Consider the following 25,499-nt stretch of genomic DNA (forward strand, 5'->3'; position numbering starts at 1 on the left):
AAAAAATTGAACAAATCTTTGTGCATTAGTTTCATGTGACCCATCTAATAGAAAAGAAACAAGGATGATAACATCCATAAGTAGCGAAGCTAAAAATATATGAATGAATATCGGAAAAAATTAACTATAGAGCAGTTTCAAAAAAAATTAAGCAAATTTCGATGAAACTCAATTGAAATATGTAGAATGTGAAAATTTTAGCCGTCAATCGAGAAAATCACGATTCTATGATTCGATTTAGTGTGGTATGCGGCAACTCTGGACCATGCAGAAACCAAGACATTATAGTGATGCTACGCACCCAGCTAAATCCTGTTATTCTACAATTGTAAAGCCACCTGAAAATATGTCAGATAACGGTATTGATTTCATCTCTCAGTTGTCCTGCAAATGGAGGGAGGGGTGTTACCCCTCCCTCTCCCATCTTAAGCACCGGAACCTTCCCCTTCAACCACCAAGTTATCAGCACCACCTCAACCCTGAGGATAAAGGATCTAAGCCTTCCCTCACCTGATAGAACCACCCCCCACACAGACTGTTGTTGTCACAGTAATCATCAAACCTTCCCTCTTTAGTACCCAGACCTACCACTCAACCCCTCTCTGCTTATCTACCTATTGTGCTGTTCCATGGGCTATCCTGCCTTCCCCAGACAGGGATAGCTATCTACCTAACCATTGCAATTATCTATGTTTTACTTGTATGATTTATCTTTAACTATCTTTATTCCTAATCCATATGTATTTATATTATGTTGTACAACTTTAGTAACTCTTAGACCTTCAATAAAGTGGCAACTGAAATAGATGTTGATTATTATTTAGTGAATGCTAGAGAAGCGTAGCTTCTCTATAGTAAGGTGTCCACGTCTGTCACACTGCCGTAATCTAATTGAACTCCGGTGTCTGCCATTTATCCTCGGCGGATACCACAACTTTTGGTGACAGCTGTGTGAGATTACGGCAAACCACAAGTGTAGAGCAGACGCGCAGCTGAGGCTAAGGTACTCCCAGCAGTGAAACTGGCAAAACTGACACAAGCAACCTGAATTACCCACCCTGGATAGCAAGGTCTAACTCTGTATCCGGCAGTTGTGGAAGCAAAACTGGCAAAACTGACACAAGCAACCTGAATTACCCACCCTGGATAGCAAGGTCTAACTCTGCATCCGGCAGTTGTGGAAGTGAAACAGCGAAACTTGACGGAGAACCGCGAGAAGCGCCGACATCTAACGGAGAATTGAGCTCTCAAAGGGCTGAAACAGGCCTGCGGACTGGCTGAAACAAGCCAAATAAGTGCAAACGGCTGAAAATAGGCCAACCTTACTGCAAGAGATAGCAGGATCCGAACCAGCGGCGCTAGCAGGATGGGACATTCCCTGCCGCCATCAGCCGGATTTGGATCAGCGGCGCTAGCAGGACGGGACATTCCCTGCCGCCGATAGACTGAAACAAGCCAAGGATTCGAACCAGCGGCGCTAGCAGGACGGGACATTCCCTGCCGCCAACAGTCGGATTCGGATATACGGCGCTGCAGGACGGGACATTCCCTGCCGCCGATAGGCTGAAACACGCCACATAGCTGCGAGCTGCGAGCCAACATACGAGTGTAGTGCACCAAAGCAGAGAAAACTACGTCAACTCCAAGTATCCTGAGATTCTACAACGCAGCCACCCATCTAGAAAAACAGATATTATATCACATTGCAGGGATTACCACCCTGGTGTGATGGCTAAACAATAGATTTATGAGCAAAGATTGGCAAACAATTTGTTGTGTTGTGATAAAACTAAAAATAGAACAGGCTTGGATTTATTGTGTATTGTGATAACAACTAAAAATAGAACAGGGTTGGTAAACAAATCTGTTATGTAATTGTGATAAGGACAAAAATAGAAGCTAGATGTAATATAACAAATGCCCTGATACACAATCTAATCACCTCAAGCCTACAGCACAACAACAATACACCCCTTATCTCAGAGGAAAGGGAGGGGCCCATTCTCCACTGAAGGAAATACAATCAAAGTGACATAACAGATAAGCCTAGGATTAAGGAGAGAGGGCACCATTACTTCATCACACAGTTACCTCAAAACCACAGCACTCCCCCCTTCCTCACAGGGGGAACGGACGGATTCACCCCGTCCCCTCACGCGCTTCCCCCCTCCTACCCACACTTGACTAAGTCCGCCCACGGTGTGGAGCTAGTGACCGGGAACACAGAGCGCCATTTACGGGTAGCGCAACGGAGTGCGGAAATATCATAAAATTCAACGGACAAAGCGGACCAACAAGAGAGCGAGTTGAGGGATAAGTGCGCGTTTTACCTGTGTGCACGGATTGACGGTGCGTAAGCGCGCTGCAAGGAAAGGAGATTTCACGCACACACACACACACAGGAGAGGGGCCACTCTATAGCATACAACAGAGATATTTTTTTTAGGAGAAAAACTTGCAAGCTCCTCCCTCCCTATCTACAGTGTGATAAGGAAAACTAAACCAGTTCCTTAAACCCGCTCAGACCCTCAACATCTTCCTAGCCCTGCCAACCCTACTTCAAAGCTGAGTGGTTAGTGAAACAAATATATGTATATATAAATACCCAAGTGATAAATAGTGTTGTTTTTTTTGTATCTTGGGTGCAAGTAAGTGAATACTAACCTCACCATACAACACTGGAAACTGATATGGTAACTGAACGAAAGTACGCCCACCCTGTGGACATAGCCTGACTTGATGCTCCACACTGGGCAGTGGTGGTGTGTACCTGGACCATCGACCCTCATAGTTGTGAACTATATACAGAGGAAGCGTGATTTTTTTGGAGCAAGGAGGAAAGCTAGCTAGCTCTGGGGATATTCCTATACACGTATATATATATATGGGAGTGTAGCCATATATATATATAGATAGCCTACCTATCCATATATCTACTAGCGGATACGCTCCTAGAGACATCTAGGGATACCTAACATATTCCCTTTTATCTTTAAGCTAAGATCCGCTGGTTATCACAGAAATCAAGAGCTATACTGGAAAGGAGAACAACTCAGGCTCAACAGTTAAACAAGACGCTGGCACCAACAGACCAACCCCCTGCTACTTATCATGGGGACGCGCCAGCCACAGAAACTCTTGAGCCAGGAGGACCGAGCCTACGGCTACGTGGACTACCACCCTAACTACACAGCTATAGTATTTATACTAGGGGTGAGCCGGCTCGAACCTCCTTGCGGCGCGGCTACTCTACTCTGCTCCTATATCTGCAAGATAAGAAATTGTCAGCCCCTAGCCAGACGTGCGGCAATAGAAGACATTCCTGATTGGGCATTAACTGTGTGCCTAGGCCTGCTGCTGGCACTGTGGTGGACAGAAGTCTTCATTTGGACCAGAACCACCAACATCTGTACCCCACCACTCTCTGCTTCTTCATACAAGATACTGCTTCTGTTATTACTTTGGCCTACTGTGTTGAGTACAGTGAACATCAAACACATGCCAGGTCACAGACCCCTGGTCCCTGAGATGCCCTTGCCTGGAGGGGTGACTGAATGTCCGCTGCACAGCTCCTGTTCAGTTGGTGCTCAACACACGAGAAATGGCGATACTGGACTGGGGATTGTTGAACCTGTAGGTGTCCTCCTGGGGGTGTTGAACGATGCAACTGAGCCTAATGAGAAGGTGACAAGCTTCAGAGACTTAGTGGCCAGCCCCAAGATGGACACTACCACCAGAACTGAGACTCCAAAGGGGCCCAGCCCTAGGGCCAGTACCACCTGTTTCTGGGGTGGAAAGGTCCTCCCTGGCGCTGGCCTCACCAAGCTGGAGGATGGGGAGCTGTCCCAGGGGAATAGGCTCTTCACCCAGATGCCCGACGCGTACCTGGGGGTGGGGGAGCCGCCACCCAAGCCTCCCTGGGAGCCCCCAGGCATGGAACGACTGGGGACCGGCCTAAGGATGGGGAATGGTGACCTGCTGCAGTGGAAGGCTTTACCCAGCACGAAGGGAGCAGGGTTGACCAGCAGCAGTGAGGCTGTTCCCCCACACTCCAAGACCAGATGCCTCTACTCTGTTGAACCACTGCACATGTCCCAGCCAAGACCCCCCATGCTGCTGAAGATGGAGGCCCACCAGGATGCAGAGCTCCAACTAGGGAAGTCAATAAAAAGGCCACCCCCTGCCAAAACCAGAACCACCGCAGGGGCTCCCCACCAGCAGCTGACGGAGCCTGGCAGGGACGCAATACCAGCTGGCAACTCTGGCCCAACTCAGGTGGCTACCAACAGCCTGCTGGCAGTCCAGAATACAGTTCAGAATACCATCAGTATGGCATCTTCTGGGCCTTGCTGGTTCAACTGTGGGTACCTGTCCACACACTGGCCACAGGTACCCCCCAGAGATCATAGCCCCCCTTCCGACTGGCACCATCAACGGCCTTTGCTACCAACTACCTGGCGTACCCAGAGGCAGGATCCCTCATGTGGAGAAGCACCTGCAGAAGCTAAGGCCGAGGCTGGCCTCGCCACCCAGGAGAGGAGAGCCGCTGTTGGATGGAAGGGACCTGTGTGTATGGGGAGGAGGCTGAATGTAACCAAGGAGCCACCACAAGCAGCCCAGCACCGCCTGACCCCTAGTAGGGGAGACCCTGTTTGTCAGCTGGTGCCCCAACTGGAGGAGGAGAGACCTGGCAGGTTGATACACCCTGGGGAAGCCGGCCTGATGGGACCCAGCTGGACGAAGGGGCGCTGCCGCTTCAACGGCCACACAGCCGCCAAGTGTAGAACCGGTTGGGACCAGGCAATGAAGAAACACCAGGCCGCCCAACAACCTGCATGCAACCAGTCTGACACCCAGGTCCACCTGGAGGGAGATGCCCAGCCGTCACTCCAACCAGCTGCCGCCGCTGGGGCCGGGGCTACCCAGGAGTCTGTGTCTCAGATTGGGACCATAGTGGCCAGGATCAACGTGCTGGGAGGAGCGGCTGAACCCAACCGGGTTGGCCTGGACCTCAGCCTCAACCACAGGGGACCGGTGTCCGTAACCTCTGTCACCCCCAGCAAGAGCCGAGGGGCGCTACCCAGCGCCACCGGGACGGGGCACGGGGAGGCCCTGGCGGCCGCCGAGTGGGAGAGGCAAGAGGCGCTAGCCAGCGAGTCTGAGTCGATGTATGGGACGCCAACCGGCGTCGCCACCTGGAAGGAACGAGAGGTGCTTCCCTGCACCACCAAGCTGATGTCTGGGGCGACAACCGTCGCCGCCACCTGTGAAGACCGGGGGGTGCTATCCAGCGCCCCACGCTGGTGCCTGGGGCGACAACCGTCGCCGCCACCGAGAGACCTGGACCCCTGTGAAGACTGGGGGGTGCTATCCAGCGCCCCCACGCTGGTGCCTGGGGCGACAACCGTCGCCGCCACCGAGATACCTGGACCCCGGAACGAGCCCGCAGCCCCAGAGGAAGGGGTGACACCTGTCACCCCCAGCCAGCCAGAGCCCCCAGCCAGCAGGGAGAGTCCAGCTGTCCCTCACCCTCAACTGCATCCAGCTGTCTACCTCCCTCAACCAAGCCAGGGTAATTGTATTGCACCGGTGTACCAGGAAGTTTGGGCTGGGTCAAACTTGCCTACGCCCCCTGCATCTGCCCCAGGAACCAGGATATCAGCCATTACCAGCCAACCTGAAGAAGCTTTGACCGCTGCCTGGGGAGTAACTCAGCTAGATGCGCCAAGTGCCGAGCCCAACCATAGAAGTAGAGGATCCCCAATAACTATGTCTACCCAAGATGGAGACGATGTGCCTGGACCCCTTCAGGCTAGGGGAGGAAATCCGGAGCCTTGTGCCTCCAGTCCACCAGCAGCAGTGGCCAGGGATGGGCCTGTCTCCCAGCCAACTAGAGCGGAGCCACCCTTGCAGATCCAAGACAGCCTCTGGCATAAGGGATGGACTGTTACCTTCCCCTACCCCGCAGGTCTGACTGCCATGCACCACCCTGCCAATGTCCAGGATGAGCCTGAGGGAGGCAACGCTCCTACAGTATGGCAACCACCACCTGCCCGCGTTGACAGAGACCCTGGAAGCCGAATGAACCTGACCAGCCCTGAGGGCGAAGAAGCTGCGCCTGCATCCAGTAGCCAGCCTGCCAGCAGCAAGGTGACCAACACGATGGAGACCACCAGCCCAGTAGAGAAACCTGAAGAGGTGTATACCAGGCGGCTGTTGGTCCAAGCCCCCTCATGTGCTGTGCCACCCCTGGAGGTTGCCAGGGTGGCCTCAGAGGTACACATCCAACGGCCAGAACATCCAACAGGACCAGCTACTCCAGCAGATATAGCAGATTCCGTTCGACCTGGGGAGGGCTGGAGTCCACCACCGTTCAGCAGCTGGTATCCTGGCGGACCAATTCCACAAGGACAACAAACTGAAGGCCGCAACCACTGTCGGAAGTCTGGCGGTGCAGACAACCCCTCCCAGCCTTCTGAGGGGAGAGTTGTGGTATGCGGCAACTCTGGACCATGCAGAAACCAAGACATTATAGTGATGCTACGCACCCAGCTAAATCCTGTTATTCTACAATTGTAAAGCCACCTGAAAATATGTCAGATAACGGTATTGATTTCATCTCTCAGTTGTCCTGCAAATGGAGGGAGGGGTGTTACCCCTCCCTCTCCCATCTTAAGCACCGGAACCTTCCCCTTCAACCACCAAGTTATCAGCACCACCTCAACCCTGAGGATAAAGGATCTAAGCCTTCCCTCACCTGATAGAATCACCCCCCACACAGACTGTTGTTGTCACAGTAATCATCAAACCTTCCCTCTTTAGTACCCAGACCTACCACTCAACCCCTCTCTGCTTATCTACCTATTGTGCTGTTCCATGGGCTATCCTGCCTTCCCCAGACAGGGATAGCTATCTACCTAACCATTGCAATTATCTATGTTTTACTTGTATGATTTATCTTTAACTATCTTTATTCCTAATCCATATGTATTTATATTATGTTGTACAACTTTAGTAACTCTTAGACCTTCAATAAAGTGGCAACTGAAATAGATGTTGATTATTATTTAGTGAATGCTAGAGAAGCGTAGCTTCTCTATAGTAAGGTGTCCACGTCTGTCACACTGCCGTAATCTAATTGAACTCCGGTGTCTGCCATTTATCCTCGGCGGATACCACATTAGCACCCCAAATCTTGATGAAACTCTGTTGAAATATGTAAAATGTGAACTTGTTTAGTCCCTAAAAATTTCATCTATCTTTCTTCAAAAGAAGCTAAGAAAATCACATTTTTCCCATTTGGTGTCTAACGGACAGACGGACTTTTCGAATTATAGAGCAGCTGATTCGCTACTAAAAAAATACAGTCTGGAGTATCAGAAAATGGTCCACTAGGAAAAAAGGGGATTTTGCCTTGTTATCTTTATTGTTTATCTGTCTGGAGTAATAAACAATTATTTCATATTATTGGAAATTTTTATTTTTCCTCATGAAAAAGCACTTTTATATTTGTAACAAGGACAATTCTGTACATAACCCTTGCAGTGCTGTATAAAGATACTAAAGGATACACCCCTAGAGGCCTGTATATAGGGGTTCATTAGGGGGTTGGAAAGTCGATCCTTCTACTTTCAATTTAAGTTTTAAAAATTGGGGGATTTCTATTACCTCCACTAAATAATTGTAAGAAACATTTCCAGGACCTACCCCGTAAAGGGGAACCATTTCGGTTCAGCGATTAGCGAGATCCTTCGGTATAAACAGATAGACAATCAGACAGACAAACAGACATCCTGTTACTTTAATATAAGGATTTACTTGAAAAACCTTTCTAAACCCAAAAAGTTTACCTATTATGACAGGAAATCGTCCGAAAAATGTTAAAGATATGTACCTTTCACAAAAATGCCTTAAAGCTTGCCTAGATTTGGAACTTTTTATAGTAGTTTAATAAATAAGGTACTAGAAATGCTGATCCTAGATTTATTAAAGCAATTTCAAAATTTCTTTTCATTTCTAGGAAATAAGAATTGAATTTAATTTGACGTTTGATAGACTTGCCTTCAATCCTTCAAACATTTCATTTTGTAAGACAAAGTGATATTTTTACTTCAATTTTTAGTTTGTGTCTGTCTGTTTGTCCTTCTTTCTGTTTGTCTGTAATGAGAGATTTGTTTGATTCTTGTAACTAACAAATAAACATATCCTTATATGACAGTAATAAAATGTCATTCTGTAGCAGATATGGCTTACTGATGACTGAAATTGTTCACTTTCGCAGTGAAGCTGCTTATTGGTACCGGGATGGATTTTTATCCATTTTTGGGTGAATACATCCACCCTCTCAAGAGAAATTGCACAAATAAATAAGTGCTGAAATTTAGAGTTAAGGTCAACTCTACTCTGAATGTGTGTTAAATGGGATATGAGAAGCCAAATTCCGTTGCAAAATAAGAATTCCTTGTATCTTAATATTTTTTTACTTCTACTGTTTGTGTGCTATTATATGAAAAGAAAAAGTATGAAAAAGTATGAAAAAGAAAGAATATAATAGGGATAAAGGGAAGAACAGTTTTGCTGTATTATAAAAGTTTTAATGTTATTAAGAGTACAGGTACCTGTTAGAATACTTTTCATATACTTTTCAATTTACTTTTAGATACAACAAAGCAAATTGATTCATTTATTAGAAGAAAAAAAACAATAGTAAACTGTACTTTAGTAATGAAAATATAAAAGTGCCAACATAATAAAATTATTGACTTTTCAAAAAGAAAAAATAATGGTCAAATTAAAATGAATTTACCTTAATGAATGCACATGGCTTATATTTCATTTTTTTATAATTTTTAACTTCATAACTCTTTATTTATAAATCTTCCTTTAAGCAGTTTTTCACTTAATTATTTTTTCTTCTTTTTCAATATTTACATAATATTTACTGGCTGATTACATTTTTTTATTTAGTGCCAAAAATGCATACATATTTTCATAAAAACATGACCCATTTCTGTAAAGTAAAAGGCCAAAACCTATATAGATTAATTTCTAGTAAAAAGTGTTTAATGGAGAGGAAACATAATTTATTGCTGAACAGTAAAACATATCTGGACAAATAAACTTGGTCACAACAACACAGGGACAGGACAATCATGTACATAATCATATATGTGTAGCAGTAGGATTTCTGTCCAGTAATTATATAGCACAGTCCTAGTGCAGGATTTAGGCTATTTTACAGAGTAGTACATTGTTCTCCAAAAAGAGATATTTCTTTTTATCCCTCCAAAATTATTTAGTTAACTCTTTCCTGTTTTGAAGCAAAGCCAACAGCAAAGTATATCTTCTTTTGATACTGAAACCAACTACCCGACATTACAATTGTACCATTAAAAAGTCTCATACTCCATACAGGAATTATAAAACTGTACACAAATTCTTAATTGCGAATGCTTTGTAACAGGTAGTATCAATCAATCACTGAAATTATTTACCTGGAGAGTCGAGTTGTTTGGGGCATTCATGGAGTTGACAGTCAGCTGTCCAGAGTCCCCACTGTACAGGCTGTTGATCTATAATACAAAAATATTAAATATCGTCTCTCTATACAGCTGTTCAAGGTCCCCAATGTAAAGGCTGCTGATTTATAAAAGAAAAATAGTAATGTCATCATCACAGTCAGATTATTAACAGATATTTTGGTTTTTAAATGATTTTTTTGTTTTATAAGTCGCAAAATAAACCCCATGATAAGGAGAATTAAAAATTGCAGCATTTAAAGCTTTTAAAAAAGGAAGGATGCAAGCTTATTTAATAAAATTTGTTAGTTTTGACATTGGATTCTTCTTATCGTCTTATAAACTCCTTTTTACAATTCACATTGTAATGTCATTTTCTAAATATAATATAGTTTATACAAAAAAAAAATTGTAAAATGTTGATGATGTCATTCTTTTATATCAAAAATTGTTCCTGTATTTAAATAGAACATTTAAATTTAAATTACAAACATATTTTAAACATACCTACTCTACATGTATTACATTTTTTATTAAAATTCTGTGCAGGAATATAAGAATAATCTTCTTATGTAAAATTTCAAGTAATTTTTAATGTTAAAGTTACTCTATAATTTTAAATTTTTTTAATCATAGATTAGATAGATCTAATGTTTTTCTTTTTTTATTAACAAAATTTTATAATTGGTTTGTTTTAAGCCATGACTTTAAGTTTTATATACCTCTCAGTACCTAAACATAAAAACCTCTACAAAATTGAGTTAAACACTTATGGAACTGCTAAACTTCAGAGAACGTTGTTATATTTCCTGTATTCCTTCGAAACCGATTAATATCGGGTGGATTAGAACCGGTTCTCAGCCATACTTAAAACAATGTCTAGCATCGTATTGTATCTAGTTTTCTACAAATATAAAAATGTACAGTCATAAGATTAAAACCAGTTTTTTAGCCCTGTGCCTGATTTTTCCACAAATAATTTTTTTTTTAAATCACTCATCACTGACTTAAATAGAAAAATAATTTTCAGTCAATCAAATTCTTTTTATGGCGATTGTTGTAGAGAATTACTGAAAATAACCATGATAACTTTTGCATTTTAAATTCAACTATTTTTTTAATTAACACAACTTGAAGCCTGATGGTCATGTTAAGAATCTTGTTCTTATGTAGCTGTCTAAAGTGCCCTAGCAAAATGGGGATAGATGTCACTGCTTTTGCCCTACCTACTCTATTGGCGTCTGGAAATACCATATAACCCATCTCTTTTCTAGATTTTTTACCTTTACTTTCTCTTTCCCTCTACTATGACGTCAATAGAATAGGTAGACCAAAAGCTGTGACATCTTTCCCAATTTTCCTAGGGCACTAAACACAGCTACTGTTCCTTACTTTTTGTAAAGATTTAATCAAATTGACCCAACATCTGATTTGTTGGTAATATTAGTTCATAGTGAGATGGTCTTTATAGTGCCTGTAAGACAAAGCCCAATCTGTCCTACTTTTGATTCCTGTGACGTCATAAAAATGAGGGAGTTTAGAGAAGTGGGAAGGAAAACCCATAAAAAAAGAAATGGATAATCCCTCATTTTAATGACGTCACAGGAATCAAAAGTAGGACAGATTGGGCTTCGTCTGCCTGTAAAAAATGACGTAATATTAGAATAACTATACATAGAAACTTAATTTTTTATAGGCACTATAAAGAACTTCTCAGAGTGAATCTTACTCTTAACATTCTTTGTGGAGAATTACTCGGAAGAAATTATATTATTACACGAACAAAAAGTAAGAGTTTATATAATACAGAGCAATTTTCTCATTGCAGGAATAGTTATTTCTCGCATCGTATTATAAACGGCTTTCCGCGGATATAGAATGTACAATTATAAGATTAAAACTAGTTTTTTTTAGCCCCGAGGTGCCGGAGGCACCAGCTAAAAAAACTGGTTTAAATCTTATGATTGCACATTTTTATATTCGTAGAAAGCTGGATATAATACGGTGCTAGACAAAGTTTTTTCGTATGGATAAGAACCGGTTCCTATCCACCGGATTCGAATGAATACGAGAAACTACATTCCAAAGTTTTTAAGTAGCACAGCAATTGCAAACATAGATGACATTAAGAACAAAGATAAGGCAATGTAGGGTAATTATATCTCTATATATATTACTAGGTTCTACGCCCCTAACCTCCAGGGGGTAGACGGGGGAGGTCAGAGAAATAGCCTGAGACATTCATAATGCTTCCATGAAAAGTATAACTTATTTAGAACAGCAATTTAAAAATCTTTAGCTTCAGATAAAAAAAAGTCTTACTATATGTAAGTATTACGTATTTATAATATATTTTTAAACTTTAAACTTAAACTTAAATAGAATTAATTATGAAAGCAAGGTTTTTTTCTATTGGTTTCATTTTTTTTTTTTTTTTTTAATAGGTTAGTTCTCTTTTATATTTAGGCATATAGGAATGTCTGAATAAAAAACTTTCATTGAATAGAAATTATTTGAAAGGACATTACTCTCAATGTTTACAAAGAGGTTTCTCTTTGATTTAATTAAAATAAAATAATTCATAAAATAAAGCAGTAAGGTTTTAGGTCTGAAGCTTAATATTTAGATGACTACTAAACCAATTGGTTCTACATTTTAAGGTATCACCCAGAGTGGTTTAAGGCTATTTTATTTAAGATTAAGGTCATGGGATGGTTTAAAGATAATTTTTAAATCCTAGAATAGAAAACCTCCAGATGCTAGAAGCACATCAACTTGTAATTTAAAAAAAACCTTTGTGGTTGATACATTTTCTAACATTTGTTCTTCAGATTTTACATTTTTACTTTCTTAGATGCTAAACGAAATCTTGTTTTTTCTGCTGCTTTAATGGAACAGCAAAGAAAGTGTTGAAAAATGTTTGCACCATTTGTTGGTACTTTTGCACTTCACTTATATTTAGTTAGATAGATGGATAGACAGATAGATTGGATCGATTTATAGATCTACAGATAGATAGATAGAGATATATAAATGGGAAGTTAGATGTCCTTATATAAAATTAACAGTCTTTATATCTGTTGCTTAATTTCGTTACCCGCAGATCTCCTTTAAATAAAAAGATAATTGAATGAATAGATTAATGATTATAAATGAACTGTTTTTAATTAGAAACAAGGACTGTTATATCCATATGTAACGTAGTAAGAACAAATTGACAATATTTTTGATAGAAAAAGGATATCAAAAATAAACTACACTGAGAACCAAAAAATAGGCAAATCCGAATTTACAGCTTCATTATTAGGATTATTTTACTAAAAATATAAAATGTAGATGCATCTTTTAGTTACTAGATTCCACTGTTAATTTTTCATTAATCAGCACCAATTAAACTTTCCAAAAGTATGTGAGGCTACGCTACTATCTAATTAATTTTTGCATATGCAAGGGCATACCCTACTTATAACTAAGCTACACGCTACTAAATAATTAACTTAAATTGTCAATACTAATTAATGAATTATGGATAGATTGCAATGAATAGGAGAATAATAGAATTACAGTTTTTATCCTTGTTTAAAAGTAACAGGATGTTTGTCTGTGTGTGTGTATCTTATGATCACACTAACCGCTGAACCGATATGGTTATCCTTTACAGTGAAGCTTTTCAGTGAAGGTTCATGGAAGGTTTAAAACTATTTTTGGGTAGTGAAATCTTCCAACCTCACCAATTTATATATTACTTTTTCAACGGGTATGAAATTTCGGAAACAAACTACTAAAAAAATTTAACAATCTATATTTTTTTCTTTTATCGGCCTTGTTATATTATTATTGAAAAAAATATTATCGATGACGTAGATATAAATAAAACAGAATCATATTTCTTTCAACTTAAATATAAATTCTTTTTTAATAAAATTTATAGTAAGTTCATTATTTTGAATTTTAAAGGCATAAAGTTAATATCAGTTTTTGAAATATTTTAATCATTATCATGAAGTAACTTGTTTTTCAGTATGTTTTTGTTTGATTTTATGATGACTTTGCTATCTAGAATGAAAATACTCTATATCTATGGTACGACCGTCACCAAAATAACAAGAATGACAATATATATAAAATGCCAAGCTCTAAAATCAGACGGTATAACAAACGAACATTAACACTTGTATATAAATTTGTTGCAAAATTGGTTAAAACTATTGACATGACTTGATTATAGATATATACAGTGTGTTTTTTTTATGAGAACTTTTTTGAAAGCAGTTTTACCCCACTTATAGTTATCAGAATTTAATGATTAACGGCTTATTTTCTTCGTTTTTTATAACCATTTATAGAACATCAAAAAAAATATTTATTTTCAAAAGTACAGTAAAATCAAAAATTCAAAACTTGGGTGTCAACATCTAAAAATGGTTTAGCGCATTTTTCTTAATCTCAAATCTTCTACCCTTTGCAAGAAAAAAATTGGATTTTCAGTAGTCGACTTTGGGGGGCCAGTACTCCCTCCTTGGCCTTCAGATATGGCCTTCAAACTTTTATCAATTTTTAACTCTGTATATCAACTTTGAAGCGTTTTGCAGCCATTCTTGCAAAGGGTAGAAGATTCGAGCATGAGAAAAATGCGCTAAAACCATTTTTAGATGTTGACACCTAGGTTTTGAATTTTTTTATTTTTCTGCACTTTTTAAATAAAAACTGAAATATTTTTTTGATGTTCTATAAATGGTTATTAAAAACGAAGAAAATAAGCCCTTAATCATTAAATTCTGATAACTATAAGTGGGGTAAAATTGCTTTCAAAAAAGTTCTCATAAAAAAAACACACTGTATTTTTAGCATTGTGCCTTGTTGTTACAGGACTCATTAATTGTTTGTCAAAACAGTTAAAAATTAGCATTTTTTATACGGACTTCCTGGGAAGACTATAGAGTTGCTTCATTTTCTAGATGTACCTGACTGTTACAGGAATCATTAGGAATTAACGAACAGACCAACCTTAATTATAGAAAAGTTTCACTTTTAAAAATGACTATAATGTCTTATTCGAAGAATTTTACAACATAATTTACTAATGATTAATTCAGATGAAAGTGTCTTATTGACATAACTGTACTTGTTAAATCTAAAGATAGAAATAAGAAATGTTCTATTGAATTTGAAAGGGGAGAATAATTATGATTACACTGTCATAATTGAAATATTGCCAAAATTACTCCCAATTTTGTGTCAGAACGAATTCAGGTATAAAAAAGATAGTTACTTTAAACTTTTTACATTTTAAAATAATTTTAAATATGAAAATTAATTCTTAGAGCTATGAATATCATTTTTATATTCATTCTAACTGTTAATTGTAAAACTCTAAAATTGTAAATGGGAGTTGGTGACACCCTTAAGTCATTAAGTTTCTTTGTAAGCAGCATGTAGTGCCTAATAAAAAATAACGTCATACAATATAATTGACCAATGATAGGCCAGTATACATTGTAATTGACGAATGGTAAAATGTATTCTAACCTATGAGGTCATTTTTTTTATTATACACTATTAGCTGCTTCAATGTGTTGCTCTTGGGCTGAAATTAATCTCATTATTAACATTATTACAAAACAATTCCCATCTTGATGTTAAGGTTCGAAACCTAGCACTCTAATTTCAGATTGTATAAATATATACTGTGTGTACTCTTTTTTACTTTTTTGTTCTAAAAGTCAAATACCTTTTCACTGTGAGTAATTTCACTTTGAATCTGCATAATGCATTGGAAACGTGCCTACAATTGAACCATTTTGAATCAACTTATTTCCGTCAATTTGAAAGATTGATCTGCATATTACTGTACACTAACAAGCTATAATTGTTATCAACATATAAAAAAATACTGTACAAATAACAAAACGTATTTAATTTTGACTGGAAAAGGGCAGGCGAATGAAGATGATCAAAGTCCCTCCACAGGTTATGACGTCATACGATAGAATAGCCAATGAGAGATCAGTATACACTCTAATTGACCAATGCAATGGTAAAATTTATGCTGGCCTCTCATTGGTTATTCTATCGTATTACGACATAATCTATGGAGGGACTTTTATCATCTTCCAGGCAAATAATTAAAAACTTTTTAAAAAGTTTTCATGTTAAGCACTTTTCTAAAGTCAAAGTTACTATAATTAATCAGATATTTTTTACATTAGCTAAAACTTTATAGAGAAAAGGCAGAAAATGTGAAAGTCTGTTATTTAATATATACATAAAAGGAAGGAAGTATTTTTTCTATCATCCAAATTACATTAGTTTTTGCTAATTTGTAAGAACGTTTTCTTTTAATAACTTGCCGCGCGGTAACAATTGTAAAAACTTTTAAAACCCAACCTTGTTTTAATCATCTACGCAGGAGTAGCGAAGTTTTTCTGTTATGTCAGTTGCGTGACACTAATAGAAAAAGTAATTTATAAAGGCTTCATTCTTCAAAATGTCAAAAATCATTATCATGCACAATTAATACTTTCAGATAAAGGTCGTGGAATAAAATATAGGTTGTTTGTTATTTGTTCTTAGAATGCACAATTTTGAAATAAAGAATGTATAGATTAAATGTATGTATGATTTAGGGTGTAATAATAGAAAAGATATGCTTATAAAATCATGCCTAATCACTGAAATTTTCACAAATTAAGGTAAAATAGAAAAACAATCATTATGCTTAATACTACGTGGAACTTAGAGTTGCTATGCTTTGAAATTATTGCCTTTATTAATATCATTTCTGGCAGGTTTAAAATCGATAGGACGATAAAAAAACTAAAATTTCCCTTCTTATATTACATTTATTCTTGTTTTTAATGCAAAATTATATAAAATTCTGTGTCCGACAAATTTCAAGTTTAATTGAAGTTTTCACAAAAAACTTGGTGTAAAAAATTTGTTAAAATTTTCTTATAATTTTCACTGTATAATTATAATTTTTTGGGAAACAATTTTTACATATATGTAATCAAACAAGGATGACATCATCCATTAAAACGACGTTCTATCAAAATTTATCTTTTTATCTATCAATCCAAATATAAAGGTTAGGTTACATTGGGTTAGGTGATTGCCCCGCAAGGTTAGGCAATTGGCCCCGTAGGGTTGGAGTCCCCCCCCGCTGGGGCTAGAAAAAGGAGAAAAGCTACAGTGAAAATAGGAAGAAACGTCCCTTAAGGGGCGTTGCCACGAAAGGGACTATACCTGATTTATCAATTTATTCATCCAAATATCTATCTATCTATCCTCACCTCCATATGTCCAGATTTGTAGGCGGACGCGCCCCCAGCGCCTGAGTACCCGCCCCCAACGACTCCCTACAAAAAAAAACATCCCATTCTTATTTTTCATCGCATGAAAAATATTCTTTTGATAAAAGATTTTAAAAAAAATTTTCATTACTTGAACTTTTCGTCAAATTAAATAATCATAATGTAGTTCATTGAATCATTAAAATAAAGGTTTTTTCACTTTACTTAAAAGTTAAAATTGAATATTATAATATTTATAACCAAAACCTAAATTGTGACGAAATTGTTATTTTTATTTTAAAACATTTTCTATTAAATAAAGTAGAAAAATATGTTAACTATAATAATATATTTAGATGTTGTCATACATGTCACATAAATCAGGGGGGGGTGGACATTGGGCTGTTTATTACACTAGTCCCCAAAGGTTTATCATAACGTTTTCCTATTCGTTGGCTTAATAACTTTGAGGACTTGCATTGGATTTTGGTTGGTTGGTTCATTAGGCTGAGTGTCCAATCGTTTCAACCACTAATTGTAATCTACAGAAGTCGTAATTTTGAGTATCATCATCGGGGATGTACATCCATTTATCGGCCATTGTCTTATCCCTTTAGATCCCGCATGGAAATGCGCATATTTTTTTTCTTCCTGTCATAACATTACCTAATATTTTTAGCAGCAAAGCTTCATCATTCGAATTGTCCGTCCGTAAGTCCGTCTGTTAGCTGCTATTCAAGATAAACATCTAATTTTTTTTGTGAAGATTCCCCGTGCCAATGAGAATCCAGCATATAATTTACTTGGTCCGTCGGTCTGTCCGTTATTCATACACATTAAAATATAAGGTTTTGTGATTATCTACTTTAAGACACTGAACAACTGCTCTATAACTTTTTGGTCCTTTTGTCTCATCATATTTATTTGGTCTTCGCTATTCATGAATGTTGTCATCCTTGTTTAATATAACTATTATTCTAAATCAATATTTTTACAATTAAATCATTTCTATAAAGCTTTAAATATGACAAAATAATTTTACAATTGTTATTATTAAAACAAAACAAATAAGTTTTAATATAAGTATGACAACATATTTAGGACTTACATAATAAATAAAGCAAACAAAAAATTATTCTTCCCCTTAAATAAAATTCATCTAAAGTGCTATGTACATGCAGACGGACAGGCAAATATACAGATATAGTTAGTTATATATGAGATGGCAGCTGCTCGGTTATAAGAATCTTATATCAAAATGTATTTTACTATAGAAAGTAGTAAAGTTTTTTTTCAAAAGTCAGCTTAGATACTACAAACCACTGAACCGATTCGCTCTCTAAATTTAATATTAATTTGCTAGAAATTAATTTTCTAAAGTTTTTATGTTCAAAAAAGAACTTTTAGGGATGCTTTTTTTCCTGGGGAATCTGATTCCTTGGAGGACCTCCATGTCCTCCATTATATCCTCCTCTTTGCTGGTGACCATCAGTCTAGATAGATATATAGATAGATAGATAGATGGATAGATAGATACATAGATAGGTAGATAGATAGATGGATAGATAGATAGATAGATAGATAGATAGATAGATATATAGATAGATAGATAGATAGATAGATAGATAGATAGATAGATAGATAGATAGATAGATGGATAGATATATAGATAGATAGATAGATAGGTAGATAGATAGATAGATAGATAGATAGATAGATAGATAGATAGATAGATAGATAGATAGATAGATAGATAGATAGATAGATAGATAGATAGATAGATAGATAGATAGATAGATAGATAGATAGATATATAGATAGATAGATAGATAGATAGATAGATAGATAGATAGATAGATAGATAGATAGATAGATAGATAGATAGATAGATAGATAGATAGATAGATAGATAGATAGATAGATAGATAGATAGATAGATAGATAGATAGATAGATAGATAGATAGATAGATAGATAGATAGATAGATAGATAGATAGATAGATAGATAGATAGATAGATAGATAGATAGATAGATAGATAGATAGATAGATAGATAGATAGATAGATAGATAGATAGATAGATAGATATATAGATAGATAGATAGATAGATAGATAGATAGATAGATAGATAGATAGATAGATAGATAGATAGATAGATAAATAGATAGATATAAATGTAGATAAATAGGTAGATAAGAGATAGATAATACATAGATGCATGGATAGATAAGAAAAATAGTTATGTAGATGAATAGATAGATAGATATTCAGATCAAAAAAATTGATAGATAGATAGATAAATAGACATATTGATTGATAGCTAGATAGCCTATTTCATAATATATAAGTTTATGAAAAGTTTAATTTTCTAAAAGAAAATTTGAAGGGTGGAGTTTGGATAATTTGATTAATCAATCATTTTAGAACGGAAAGGAGTAAAGTAAATAAAAGTATTACTTTTAAAATAAACTTAGTGGCTTCGCCATTATCCCCTATTAATAGAGTGATTGCAACTCTCCAAACATTTAAAATAGCAACATCAATAATTAGCGAAGCACAAAAGAATCACTCAAGGACAAAGTAAGTTATATTGATCAGATGTTCAATTGTCATAAAAAATCGTTTATAAAAATCACGAAACCTTTTTAAAAATTAAGCATCTATGTCTTTGAATCCTCACTGACATACCGACAGACCAAGGTAATCAAATACTGGATGCTTATTATTGGTACAGGGAAAATAGCTGCCCATATAAAAAGCAGATTATAGTGCCTAAAAAATGACGTCGTACTTGCCTATTATTGGTCAATTAAAATGTATACTGCTTATCATTGGTCATTTGTATTGTATGACGTCATTTTTAAAGGAACTATAATGTGCTCCCTCATAGCAACTTAGGTACTGAAAATAAGCTCAGAAATAAGTTCTGACCATTTGGGTGTCACTTTCTAGAAATAAGTTCCTTTTTTCTTAAATATTATGATATAAATGTGCTTTTTACACTTTTAATTAAAATTTCTGGCAGGTTTACTGCATTTCTTTATTGAAAAAAGGAATCGGTAAATTGTTTATTTTAAAATGATTTTTTCTAAAGTTGGGGTTGGTACGTCCTTAATGTATGAACGTTATTCTAGGTGTGTTAGAATTACAATATTGATTTTAAACTTCGCCTGGCGATTCCCGTAACGATAATGAACAATTTTGAAAGCAAATAAAATAAAAGATAATTATGAAAAAGTTTTTTTATTCTTATTGAGTAGATAAAAAGTGTCTCAAAAATCAGCTAAATAAAGTCATAAAAATGAGGAAGATGAGAGTAGATGTGGGAAAGAAAACCCTTAAAAAGCGATTGATAATCCCTCATTTTTATGACGTCATATGTCTGATTTTTGTATACACTTTGTACGGTTACGTAATTTTTACATTTTTTATACACTTTGTATGGTTACGTAATTTTTACATTTTTTTGTGAAAGGTTAACTTATACTTGATTAACATATCCATGAACCCCTGAAACTTTTATAACATGCAATTGTATACAGTTTAACCTACATGTATTATTTTATATCATGTTGTATTTTCCTCCAGGAATATCAAGGGATGAAACAATTGAGGATAAATTGATATAAATCCCCAATGAGGATAAACTAAATTACCCCTTTTTAAAAAGCCAACAATTATACTGAGAAAATTTAGGTCGCTTTTTCTTTTGGCCAGGAATCTTGGATAAGACAATGGGGGGATAAATTGATATAAAAACCCAATGATGATAAACTAAATTACCCCTTTTTAAAGCAAACAATTATACTGGGAAAATTTAGGGCACTTTTTCTTTAGGCCAGGGATCTTGGAGGATAAATTGATATAAAAACCCAATGAGGATAAAATAAATTACCCTTTTTGTTGATTACAAATATTAGGGGAAAAGATTAGACACTTTTACCTTTAAACAGAAATCTTAAGGGATAAGAGAATGGGTGATAAATTGATATAAATCCCTATTGAGGATAAACTAAATTACCCCTTTCTAAAGCTAACAATTTTACTGGTAAAATTTAGGACACTTTTACCTTTAAACAGGGATCTTAAGGGATAAGACAATGGGTGATGAATTGATATAAATCCCCAATGAGGATAAATAGAATTATCCCGTCGATTAAAATCATTGGTGAAAAAGTTTGGACTACTAGCTAGTTTGTAATTAACCAATCACATTTCATTACAAGTTCCTAAAGTTTTAAGGCCACGAATAAGATAAAGTGATTAAAAACTTTGGGTACTAGTGTAATTTACAGTCCAATGTCCCCTCCCTCCCGGATTTGTGTGCAACATTATTAAATAAACTTTACTATATGTAAGCTGTGGTGCATTTATTAAAAGCGAAGCTCTTCTATAATTAGGGTCGGTCCGTAAGTCCATCCGTACGTCCGAGACGGATAGCTTTTTTCGTCAATTTAGGCATGTTAGAATTGTCCTATCGATTTTAAACTTTGCTTGGTGATTCCTGTGGAAGTTAGGTACGATTTAGAAAGAGTAGCAACTCTATAATTATTACCAGAATGTCCGTACGTCCATTTTAAACATGTTGATTTTTTCTTTTTTAACAACAAATTTTTAAGTGATCTAATTATCCGATTGTTCTGATTTTTGGTATACTGACACCTGAGACAACAAAGTACAAAATTATAAGCAAAGCCACTCTATAATCAAGTTTAAAATTGTAAGTATGTCGATAAACATTATTCTGTAAGTTTTTCAACAAATTTACTCACAATTTTGCTTTGACTCTTTTTCATTTATATTCTGATTATGTTGTCATCCTTGTTTTTATATCATTTATTTACTTTTTTATTATTTTATTATTTACTAGGAGCTGTTCCCCAAACATCTAGGGGTCCTATATTCGAAGGAATATGGAAGGGTCAGAAAAATAGCCTAAAACTATCACCATTACATTTATAAGAAAAAAATAGCCTTAAACCATCTTAGGACTTATAAGAAGCTTAACTCCAAAGGAGAACCATATAGGTTAAGTGGCTAGCGAGATCCTTAGCTACAGACAAAAAGCTTACTACTTTATATAATAGGATGGATGTCAGGGCCTAGAGGATAGATTCAAACTTGTATTGTAATGTTTACAATACAAAGGTATTCAAGATGTTCATAAACAGACAATCCATCTTTTTTGGGCTCACAAGCTGTTTTAAATTTGTGGCTTTAACGCGGTTAAGGCGCGGGTGCCGAGCCCTGGATTCAATTAAGGAAGCAAAAAAAATTCAAACTTACTTTTTTTTAATTCTGAGACTTTTTGAATTTAAGTTAGTCCTTATAGATATAGAAACATAGATATTTAGATAGATAGAGTAGATAGATATATAGATAGATATATATACCTGTTTATACTGATAGTTAGGATCATAGGTTCTGTGTTCTTGACATATAGAAAGATAGATAGATATATAGATAGATGTATAGATAGATAGATAGATGTATGGATAGATAGATAGATAGATAGATAGATAGATAGATAGATAGATAGATAGATAGATAGATAGATAGATAGATAGATAGATAAATAGATAGATAGATAGATAGATAGATAGATAGATAGATAGATAGATAGATAGATAGATAGATAGATAGATAGATAGATAGATAGATAGATAGATAGATAGATAGATAGATAGATAGATAGATAGATAGATAGATAGATAGATAGATAGATAGATAGATAGATAGATAGATAGATAGATAGATAGATAGATAGATAGATAGATAAATAGATAGATAGATAGATATACCTGCTTATACTGATAGTTAGGAGCATATGTTCTGTGTTCTTGACGACTCTCCCTCATACGAGACTTCTCTAAACAAGAAAACAAAATCACTTGTTTAATACCTATATTTGCGAGAACTTTTCTTACACAAAATCTTCTAATTTTTAACAGTTGCAAAAGGCATCTTCATTGCATCAAGATAATGCTTAAAAAACTCTTATATAGATAGATAAGCCCCATTATAATATCTTTATCGGACAAAATATAATTAATCATAATTTATTTTAGCGGTGGCCACTTTTAGTTAATGTCAATTAGTCGACAATAAACAATAAATTTTATTTTAATTCAAAGTATCTCTCCGCTTCTAGAGTTGCAAAACAAATAGTTTTTATGTTTTTTTTCTTGTTAGGTAGGGTTAATTTAAAGGATATGTAAGCCCTGCTAGGGAGAGGGGGGAGGTTGCGGGTTCACTTGAAGGTCCACTTGTTGGATGGAGGTAATAAACCCACTAAGCAGAAAAGTCTACGTTATTAAGTATGTTTATCTTTTTTTATAGCAGTGTACATTTTCATAGTCAGGGCCGCACATTATTATCCATTTTTTCCTCTCTGCTTCATTTTTATGAATTAATAACACCCCCCCCCCCCTTCATCTTTCTTATTTAATACCTATCAATTACCTCATACAGGCGAGGCTGATGTTCATAACAATTTAACGTTAGGTTGAACAACCTAGGATAACTAACCTCTCCTTAGGTATAAGGTTTTGTAACACCCAACAGACAACCAACTCTTTGATTGCACGACCTTTGTCTGGAAGTCCTAACTGTGCATGATAATTAGTTACGCCTGTTTTGGGTTAAAGCATTCCACATACTCTATTTATGTCGCGCATCTGACTTGTCAGTAGTAGATGACACGGTGTTATGTCTATATTTGAACTTATCACAATCCTAAATGACGACGAGCTATGACTTAAGCGACGGTGGCATTTTTTTTTATTAATTAGCAATAATTTCTTCCATCTAACTTTAATAACTGTGCGATTTCTGATAATATGCGGATTTGTATGCATACCTTTTATAGCATACATAAATACCATATAATAAAAGGCAAATATTTTTTATGAGTTGCATAGCTTCTAAGTTTTTAGGACATGTCCGTACATCAATTTATGTATAGTATAGATGTATAACCAGACAACTAACTGTATCCCAGTGTTAAGGACCTTTATCGTCTGCTGGCAAATTGCTTTCTGCTATTTTGTTCCAGCTTTTTTTATATTGAAGACGATATTCGTTGATTTACAAAGACCCAATTGAAAGACGGCACAAGATCCTCGGAAATGAGACGTACAATTCTTAAACACTAGTGTTTTACTCTAATACTTCATCCATAAATAAGTGTAAAGAATTTGATTATGATCTTCCTTATTTATTAACTGATTTAAACTATTAGAAAATTCATTAAAATCTACAATATTTCCAGAATCAAAATTTAATAACTGTCATAAAATGTATTAGCAGTATGGCTTCGAAACCGTTAAATATCCGCGGATTAGAACTAGTTCTCAGCAATACTGAAAAATTATGTATAGCATCGTATTAGAGACAACTTTCAACGAACATTAATATAAATATTTTACCAGTTTTGTTAGCCCAGGCCTTCGTCCCCTTAGGGATTACAAAACTGGTTTAATCTTAATTTTTTTATTTTTATACCTGCGGAAAGCTGTTTATAATATTATTAGATTTTAATCAACTTTTCAACGTAGTACCATCATATTTTATTCAAAAATTAAAGAAGAAAAAACTGCAGTAACATGTATTTGTTAAAGTCTTATCTGCTAATTTGTTTGGCTTTGCTTGTTTATGAATATTATCATCCTTGTTTATAAAATTGCAATGACTCTCCCTTTTCTGGAAAAAAATATACCAAAACAAGGGTGACAACATCCATAAAAGCGAAGCTCTGAAACGGTAGAACAAACGGACATTAACACTTGTATAATATCAGAACTGATTAATCAGAATGCGAATGTATAAGAGTCAAAGCAAAATTGTAAGTAAATTTGTTGTAAAACTGCTTGATACAGGATAATGATTATGGACATACTTACATTTTTAGGACTTGATTATAAAGTTGCTTCGCTTATAATATTGTATTTTGTTGTCCCAGGAATCAGTATACCAAAAATCAGACCAATCGGATAATTAGGTCACATACAAATTTGTTGTTAAAAATGTAAAAAAAAATCAACATGTTTAAATGGACGTACGGACATTCTGGTAATGATTATAGAGTTGCTACGCTTTCTAACTCGTACCTAACTATTACAGGAATCACCATGCAAAATTTGAAATCGATAGGACAATTCGAACATGCCTAAATTAACGAAAAAAGCTATTTAATAAAGTAAAAAAATCAACATGTTTAAAATGGACGTACGGACATTTTGGTAATGATTATTGAGTTGCTACACTTTCTAAATCGTACCTAACAGGCTAACTACTAAAGGAATCACCATGCAAAATTTGAAATCGATAGGACAATTCTAACATGTCTAAATTAACGAAAAAAGCTATCCGTGACGGACGGACGGACGGACGTACGGACGGACCGACCCTAATTATAGAAAAGCTTCGCTTTTAAAAATAACATAGTAATATGTATGTATGGTAGTACGTTTTTATGTAGATTTTTTTTTACAAAAAAAACAACGAATTATATTATATATGTCTTGTAAAGTTTTGAGCTCTTATATAAAGTAACAGGATATCTGTTTGTGTGTCTGTGTGTAGCTAAGGATCTTGCTCTAACATCTGAACCGATATGGTTCTCCGTCCGTTATGGATATGTTAATTTAATTTTAAAAAAACTCTTTTTGTGGAAAAAAAAGATGTAAC

At 36.1% G+C, this 25,499-nt stretch overlaps 1 protein-coding gene across 1 annotated transcript in view; it reads right to left on the reverse strand.

Annotated features, from left to right (window-relative positions):
* The window catches only part of LOC145305327 (uncharacterized), a 35,250-nt gene that overhangs the window by 4,982 nt on the left and 4,769 nt on the right, over positions 1–25,499 (reverse strand). Inside the window, exons 2-5 of the mRNA XM_080146938.1 lie at positions 22,613–22,680; positions 18,231–18,303; positions 16,811–16,875; positions 9,495–9,572 (exon numbers count right to left, since the gene is read on the reverse strand). Coding sequence (XP_080003064.1) covers positions 9,495–9,572; positions 16,811–16,875; positions 18,231–18,303; positions 22,613–22,680 — 284 coding nt within the window. The remainder of the gene's footprint in view (positions 1–9,494; positions 9,573–16,810; positions 16,876–18,230; positions 18,304–22,612; positions 22,681–25,499) is intronic.

Source organism: Acartia tonsa, chromosome 14 (genome assembly GCF_053477335.1).
Source record: "Acartia tonsa isolate MP-2025a chromosome 14, ASM5347733v1, whole genome shotgun sequence".
Lineage (NCBI taxonomy): Eukaryota > Metazoa > Arthropoda > Copepoda > Calanoida > Acartiidae > Acartia > Acartia tonsa.